At 36.9% G+C, this 8,791-nt stretch overlaps 1 protein-coding gene across 1 annotated transcript in view; it reads left to right on the plus strand.

Annotated features, from left to right (window-relative positions):
• The first annotated feature begins 600 nt into the window (after positions 1–600).
• The window catches only part of LOC107695705 (CXXC-type zinc finger protein 4), a 21,778-nt gene continuing 13,587 nt past the window's right edge, over positions 601–8,791 (plus strand). Inside the window, exons 1-2 of the mRNA XM_016495730.1 lie at positions 601–663; positions 2,061–2,999. Of these exons, the coding sequence (XP_016351216.1) occupies positions 2,175–2,999 (825 nt within the window). The 5' untranslated portion in view covers positions 601–663; positions 2,061–2,174. The remainder of the gene's footprint in view (positions 664–2,060; positions 3,000–8,791) is intronic.

The following is an 8,791-nucleotide window of genomic DNA, read 5'->3' on the forward strand; positions in this document are numbered from 1 at the left end:
GTTAGTGTAACCAAACGTTGTTATTTCATATACTAAGTTATATTTGTAAATAATTATATTGACTGAAAAAAAAAACAGTAAAGCACATTAGGTTACCAGACAAACATTTAGTTTTTACCTGCATACTTGCCTAACGAGCTGACTGCCTTTCTGACAGCAGGGTTATGAGCCAAAGTGTCTAGGTTTTGAGGCAAAGCCAATATGAAAATATATTTTGTAACTGCTTTTAAATACACTTGATATTGTAATTAATTAGCCTACTTACACGTAATCTGTGAGACTGTAATGTACAGAGTTGCCAAACAGCGAGAGAAAGCACGCTGTTTCCCGGTGGAGATTGATGAGCATCCCCCTCCCCAGAGCTCCTGGTGTTTCTATAGTAATTTCCAGCCAATGATCAGTTGGTGTCCACATCCCCATCCTCCTCACCTCAGCACCAATCAGCCACACACAGCGACAGGAGACACCTCACCTCCAGTCATCGCTCCACGGACAACAGGCTCAACCCGGACGCCATCAGAAACATATACCTTTTCTTCTACTTTTCTTCGCGTGAAGAATGGTGTTTTGTGCATAAAGATGGTGTTTTTGTAGTGATCACTCGGCGTGTGTTTATTGTGTATTCATCGCAGTAATGTGCTGCTCTAGTGTCTGGATTGTCTGGTAGGTGATGCTCTTTAATTTTTTTTTTCTCGCTTAGCTATAGTGGCGCATGCTTTCTGAATGTCCACTGTTTTATTATTTATTTCGGGTGGTTTTGAAGGCGCCAGAGTGATTAAATTCCATTATGCAATTTGATCTGAATGTCTCGGGCTGTATTCGACGGCACACTTGTCTACTCTCGACCTCTTTCAGTCTCCTCTGAGTATCGGATATTTCTTATTCTCTGAACTTTGTTTACAGCTTGAAAATCAGTGGTTTAAAAGCACCTTTTACTCGTGAACAGAAAAATTAAAAACAACAGCGATGATAATAATACTAAATTAATGATTTGCATCATCAGTGTATTGTGCATTATTGCTCAGAATAGAAAACTTCTTATGCTTGTGAGTGTAAAGTGATCTTTTTTTTTTTTACTCAGTTTTGTTCTGTTTGCCTTTAATTAGGAAGTTATAAAGCAGCATGAGCCTCTTTAAGAAACTTAATAAAAACATTACTGGCTTCATGTGAGGTCTCAGATGATTAATGACAGGGTCTTAGATATGAATGGTTATCCAGTATTTATCCAATTAAATTAAATTCAGAACTAGATATTAACAGAGCTTTGAATTGCTGTAGTCGTCTTGCAATCTAGTAGACAGTCAGTGAGAGAGTCTAGTGAAAGGTAATGCAAGTAGAGGAAGATGTGTCTAATAGGCTTTTATCTGTGGCAACAAAACCCAGCCAGACTGGGAGATCGGAAATGGATCCCCCCACACACTACAGTTGCCAAGGTCTGGGACTTGGTTGAAGTGAGCCTCACAAATTATCCTTGTATCATTGGGTGAATCCTGACAATGTGCTTTATTATAATATTGACATATTTTCGTAAGAACTTTTTGCTTAATGCATGATCACATGTTGTTGTTTTTTCTTTTTTTAAATTAGAGACTTCTAAAGTTTGAGGTTGCTTATATTTGAGATAGCTATTACAAAAAAAAAAAAAAAAGAAGTATGTTAAATGTGCATGCATGTTTTGTTTCTATTATGAGGCTACTTTTATTTTCCAAGTATTGGTCCCATTATATAAATAATATAGTAAATAATTATCTAATTTTAGGAAGTCAGTGTACTGACAATATATTTTTTCAATCTTGGTGATGAAATTACATGACTTTCACATATGATTATGCCTGTTTCCTATGGTTATGCCACATAAAGGTGTCATAGCTACAATGGTAAATCACGAGATTAGAATCCCAACTTTATGACTAAAGCAATCAGGAGAGAAAAAAAAGAAATTTTGACAATTTTGACATGAAGTAAAAACCTTTCACTATAGTTGAGTAAATTGGAAGTGTCAGATGATGCACAGGAAATTTTTGTCACTTGTATCCGTAATTGTTGTTCTCTTGTTTTAGTGGAGAGGATAAACCAGGATGGTAACGTGTTGTGTCTAACAAGCTTCACCTTGACAAAAAACAACTGCCACCCTCCCCTGAATTTTTCTTGTGAGCACTTGAAATTTAGCAGTCATGTCTAATCTTAACAATGCACTTTGCATTGAAAGCGGCCAGAGCACCGACGTGTCACTCTTGCAAAAGGATAATCTTCAGGACGGTGGATTAAGCCAGCTGTTGGATTACAATGCTGAAATGGAAAGGTACAGGTCGTTTGCAAACTTTTACAAAACCAATGGGGCATTTCCACAGACCGCTAAGATTGCCCGCATAACGACACCAATTTTTCCCAGCGCCAGAATCGGTGTGTCCCCTTGGAACTGTGATAACGGCATGCTCTGGGGAAGGAAATCAGCAGCAATAAACCCTAATAGGACCAGCATGCATAGAAACGACTCCCAAAGGCCGGGGAAACCTGGCATGCCGCCAGAGACGCTGCAAATGGCAAATAATAATTTCCTCTCTAGCTTATCCCCTGAACACTGCAGACCTTTAGCAGGAGAATGCATGAACAAGCTGAAATGTGGTGCTGCTGAAGCAGAGATAATGAATCTCTCGGAACGTGTTGGAACTTTTTCAGCTATTCCGGCTTTAGGGGGCATCTCATTACCTCCCGGGGTCATCGTCATGACAGCCCTTCACTCCCCCGCAGCCTCAGCAGCCGTTACAGACAGTGCGTTTCAAATTGCCAATCTGGCAGACTGCCCACAGAATAATTCCTCCGCATCCAGCGGAAACCCAGCGAAAAAGAAAAGGAAAAGGTGTGGGGTCTGCGCGCCCTGCAGGAGGCTAATCAACTGTGGAGTGTGCAGCAGTTGTCGGAACCGTAAGACGGGCCACCAGATCTGCAAGTTTCGGAAATGCGAGGAGCTAAAAAAGAAGCCTGGCTCATCACTAGAGGTGAGACGACGGCTCAGACACCACACTCCCCCTCCCTCTCTCCCTCCGTGCACTCAAAAGCATTAACCTTTCCTTCTAGTCACGTTTCTAAGCCCTTGAAAATTGTTTCCATGCCCACCCATGCCTGAACATCCCCCCAGCTTCTCAAATCTGCCTACCCGCCTAACCTAATTGGCAGTAATTAGGGGTGTTTGTGCGGAGCGCAAGCTGAGCTTGGCTCAGACACCCCTAATTGCTGCCAGTCAGGCTGGGGCTGGAACGCATCCGAACAACCCAGGGCTTGGCTCTGCTCCAAGCTGAGCTGGGAAATGGTTTTCAGCAGAGAGCCATCCTTCTCTGCACTTGGTCATTTTAACCAATTATAGAAACTGTCTCCTGACGAGGCTAGTCGATCTCTCCCACAATGGGAGCAATAGGAAAATTCCTGCTGCTGTTCTTCTATCACACTTGGGATGTGGAACATCTAGATTCTCATCCTGATATCCTTACACATTGAAAAAGAAATAGGAAAAACAATCGAAAGCATTTTTATTATTGTTGAATAAATTAACCACATAAAGAAAAGACAATAATGTGTCTAAAGAAATACCAATTTGGAAGTGTTTGTTTGTGTATACTTGAAGGAGAGTGGACAAATATAGGATATATTTCTAGAAACAGGAGAATTTAGTTCCGCTAACAAAGGCTCTGTTTACACATGGTGTGAACATCCGTCTTGGGTGATGTGATGTGAACAGCACAATATACAAGTGTAAAAAGGTTGCAATGCACACATTTTACAAATTACACAAAAGGACAATAAAAAGCACTTGGCATTCATAGTGTAAATGCTAATGTGTCCTTATGCATCTCGAACAACACTGAATGACTACCTACTCATCTAATATGTAATCAATGCACCAAAACAAAGGTTTGAAAATTGCACATTGACTTGTGTGTCTGACATCAACAGGCACTGACCTTCCCTTCAACGAACTGCAATCACAATCAGTGGTTACAGGAGATGCATATGAAAAGCATGTTAAAGGGGTCATATGATGCGATTTCAGTTTTTCCTTTCTCTTAGGAGTGTTACAAGCTCTTGGTGCATATAGAAGATCTGTAAAGTTGCAAAGAGTAAAGTCTCAAATCCAAAGAGATATTCTTTATAAAAGTTAAGAGTCAACCACGCCTACCTAAAACGGCTCGTTCTAACACGCCCCCACATTTCTACATCACGATGTGGGAAGATTTGCATAACGTCGCCCAAATGTGCACGCAAAGAAAGAAGGCGTAACTTTTATTCTCGCTGTAGTATTGCTGTTGCCGCCACCGCCATGTCGTGAAGGCGCTGTGTGTTTCGTTGTGAAAGCGAAACTACTTTGTTTGGCCTTCCAAAAGAGGACGATATCCGCTTCATCATGCCTGGAGCAAAATAATGTTCTTTTTAGCAACATCATATGACCCCTTTAATACCAGTTGTTAATAGGGCCTAAAGCATATTTTCACACTGAGTATTCTACACCTGCTGATTGAGTGTATTTAGAAAATGTATCTAAATACTTGTTAATACTGTTTTCTAACGTCTGTTGACTTGTGTGCAGGTTAAGGTTGAGTGTGACTGTTGTTTGTTACATGTGTTTGGTGTTGTAGCAGCTAGGATAAAGTATATGCTGTTCTACTTCCTTCTCTTTACTTCACCAAGAATGTACAGGTCAAGGTTCTGAACACTGACTTGGCATTGTTGATGTGATTCTCATGTGTGATAGGTGGAGTGTGGAAATTTTTTGATTTTAAAATACTTTTAACTACCCCAGCTTAATATACATGGACAATATGTAAGCTACTATAAGTTTCTTTTCTCATGATAGCATAAGCAGTGCTTATTTGTGGCACTTTCAGAACCTTCAGAGCCTTTCAAAATCCCATCAGTGTGACCAGTGGCAGATGAGGGAAGTGGTCTGGTTTGGAAACCTGTTTGAAAACAGTTTTTTTTTTTTTTTTTGCTATTTCATTTGTTGCTGCTTATGAAACAGATGTACCATACTTCACCTAAAGTTTAATCATGTATTACTTTATTTTAGGACATTATGGCAGTTTGGAACTTTTTAAACTATTATTTAATTAATTTATTTAATAAATCTTCATTTTGAGATTGTGGAATACAAATCAGCATATTAGAATAATGTCTGAAGGATCATGTGACAGACCGGAAATAATGACAGCTGAAAACTCAGCTTTGTCATCACAGGAAAAAATTACTTTTTAAAATTTATTAAAATAGAAAACAGCTGTTATACATTGTAATAATATTTTACAATATTCTCTTGGAGCTCTACTTAGTATGTGTGGAAATGCAGGGTGATCTGAGTTTGCTGTAAGACTGATTAGCATCCTCAGCCCACACACAGCCTTTATTAATTTATATTGAGCCGACCAGTATAGAAGAACTATGTGCCTTTACACAAGCATCTGCGGACACATACAGACTAAAATATACTGACTTTTTTTTCAGTTTATTATTGACTTGCTTCCAACTATATGTCTGGTTACACAAAACACACACACACACCGATTCACACACACAGACAAACACACACACACATGTATGTAGACCCAGCTGATTGCACCTTTTGCTGCTAACAAATGATAAACTCCCAGTAAGCAGCTGGATGTTGCTGTCAGTGTTTTGCACCTGGGAATCACCCTGAACTAATTATATCTTTAGCGGCAGTGGAAAATGCAAATTAGAATTTTACTTACACCCCTGAAATCAGAGAGCCAATTTAATCTAATACCGCCTTTAATTTAGTGCGCTAATGCAAGACCCTGGAGGATTACCCTGTGTCACTGCTCTGCTGTTCTCTCTCTCTCTCTCTCTCTCTCTGTCTTTCTCTCTCTCTCAGACACCAGAATGGATTAGTCTAGCAGAGTCATCTTATCTTTCCTAACGTTTCCTGAGCTTGCTTTGAGTCCAGTAATGCTCCAGGTTAGTCAGACAGTTTGAGCTTGGGTTCTTTTTTGGAAGTTAAAAAAAAAAAAATTTTGATCAAAGGCTGTGTGCATACATAAGACAGGATCTATATTGGAAAGTGGTTGTTTTTGGTGTGAAATGAACTGTTTTTTATGATAATGCACAAAGATAGATTTCATGATTTAGTGATTCCTCTGTGATTATGAGAAGTACCACATCTTAAATGCTGCATAAATTATTGAAATTTTGCTAGAGGAAATTAAGTGTAAGACAAAGTATTTAGTTTGTTCCATGCATAGGGCTGTTTTTGGCTATAAAAGACTGATTATCTGACAAACAGTTTGCCAGGATAAATTAAAATAATAGTACACTTAAAAAGTATTATGCCATAATTTATTCACACACTTCATTCAAAACCATATATACAGTATTTACAGTAAATGACAATCTCCTAATATTACCAACAACAACAAAAATCACTGTAAAGGCTATATGACTTCTACTATAGGGCAGTAAATTGTCACAATTGATGTCTTCTGAAACAGAATCATACTGAAGCTTTGTGTGAGGAACAGAATAAAATATAAAGGGATAGTTCACCCAAAAATGAAATGTTTTCATGATTTACTCACCCTGTAAACTTGCATGACTTTCTTCTTTGCAACATAATAGAAGTAATTTTTTTAATGTCTTGAGAAATGTAATTTTTTTTCTCTTTGGAAGTCAATGGTCAACAAAAGTTGTTGCCAACATTCCGCAAAATATCCACAGGTTTGGGACGACATGAAGGTAAGTAAATAATGACAGAATTTTCATTTTTGGGTGAATCTCTTTATCTTATTATTCACTGAATATATTTTTCCCTCCTCCACAGTTTGCAAATCTTGTTAATGCTTACAAATTCAAGTTTTTAAAAAATCCCATTGCTCTGCACAATGTGCTACAACGTTGTTGCGGAATTTCTTGTTTTTTTCTTGCGCTACCACTTAAGACTGAAATGTAATCAGACATGCCTGGCCTGTGCCCTTACCCATGACGCCTGCTGTCTCCTTTGACCTGGCTTGATTTAACATCTCCAGTTCAGTGGTGAAAGCAACTCATTATCAGTGGCCGTTTTTTAGGATGGGGAGGGGTGGCGGATCAGTGGAGGAAAGTGTAGGTGCTGCGAACGTTAATGTGTGGCATTTTAAATTTTAAACAGGAGACTGTAAATAATTGATGGCTAGCTCTGGATGAGAAGTTAAATGGTTCCCCATCATTGCAGTGACCTGTTTGAAAATACGTGAAGAAAGCCAACGCAGAAGGGGTCTTAGTATTTACATTAAGGCCATAAAAAATATTCCATATTTTGTACACATTTCAGCAACATTTACAGATTCAGTTAAAGATACATAAAAATAAATTAAAAAGAAAGAAAGAAATTACGAAGAAATTACTTTTGACAAATGTTACAAATTTTGTCAAATGAGATCAAGGCTCATAAACCCTTGTAAAAAACTGAAGTACACTTTATCATACTTTTAAAAAGAGTACTTATTGTGGAAATAATATACTCTAAAAGAATGTGCAAACTGAATTAAATGTTTTCAGACACTCAAATGCATCTTAATTGCAATTAAATAAAAAAAAAATATATAATATAAATTTATATTAGATGCAATCAGCTTTTAAGAACTTTAGAACTTTAAAGTGTTTTTGGCCACTAAAGTTGGATTTAAGTACATATTTATATGTAATTTCATAATTACATCAATTGTCTTTGAAATATAAAGCGTACTACTGAATTTACTTTTATGCATTTATGTTTATTTATATATAATCAGAATACTTATAGAATAAAAAAAGAATAAAAATAGAAAAATAGAATAGAATAAAATAGAATAATATAATATTTATTCTTAATAGAATAAAACTTTTATGTAATGTATTTAAAATATTTGTAATTAAAGATTTGTAATGATAAAGTTGCATTTTGCATTTGATATTACTTATTTTATTTACATAACACATGTATTATAGGGCATTGTTTCTGCATAATAAATTAATTATGAGTTACAAATACACATTTGAATATGGGGTTTTATCTCATTCTTAAAACCCTTGTCTTTGCTTCATGCTGAATCTACACAAATAGGTGTCAGTATAAAGTCCAAGTCATTTACATTATTTTAAACACACAATGTCCAGCACACTAAAGCATGGAAAACAGTAATATTGTCAAATGACTTGAAATTTGACATAGATTTGGGTATGAACAGTAGGGACAAACTAAAAGACTAATAAAAGACTTAAAGACTAACGATCCCTATACCAATATTTACAACAACTGCAGCTGATTTTGCATTAATCAAATCAAAACCCTTTATTAACTTAAAGTTCCAGTAAAGTGGTTTGATGAGTGTATTTTTCCCCCTCAATGCTTTGACATATTTCCAATTGAAATAAGAAGTCAAGGTGGGGCGTATCAAATAACTCCTCTATAGCGCTTTAACATACAGCATTCTGTGTAGTATGTGTAGAATTCAAATGGGTTGGATAAGTTTTGTGGTCTCGCACAGATGATTGGCTCTGAGAAGCACTGAAAATTTGATGAAAGGCTGATGAAGTATGATGTCATTAAAATTGTCCATTCATATTGGTGGTTAAGAGAGACTGTAAAATCTTAAATCATAAATCTTCTATATGCAAATTTTGTCATTGTTTTGGAGTACTCTTTTTTATAGATTAGCTTAAAGGAGACTTAAAGGACATATTATGCCCCTTTTTCAATATGTAATATAAGTCTCTGGTGTCCCCAGAATGTGTCTGTGAAGTTTCAGCTCAAAATACCCCACAGATC

The sequence above is a fragment of the Sinocyclocheilus anshuiensis genome, unplaced genomic scaffold, assembly GCF_001515605.1.
Source record: "Sinocyclocheilus anshuiensis isolate Anshui unplaced genomic scaffold, SAMN03320099.WGS_v1.1 scaffold517, whole genome shotgun sequence".
Lineage (NCBI taxonomy): Eukaryota > Metazoa > Chordata > Actinopteri > Cypriniformes > Cyprinidae > Sinocyclocheilus > Sinocyclocheilus anshuiensis.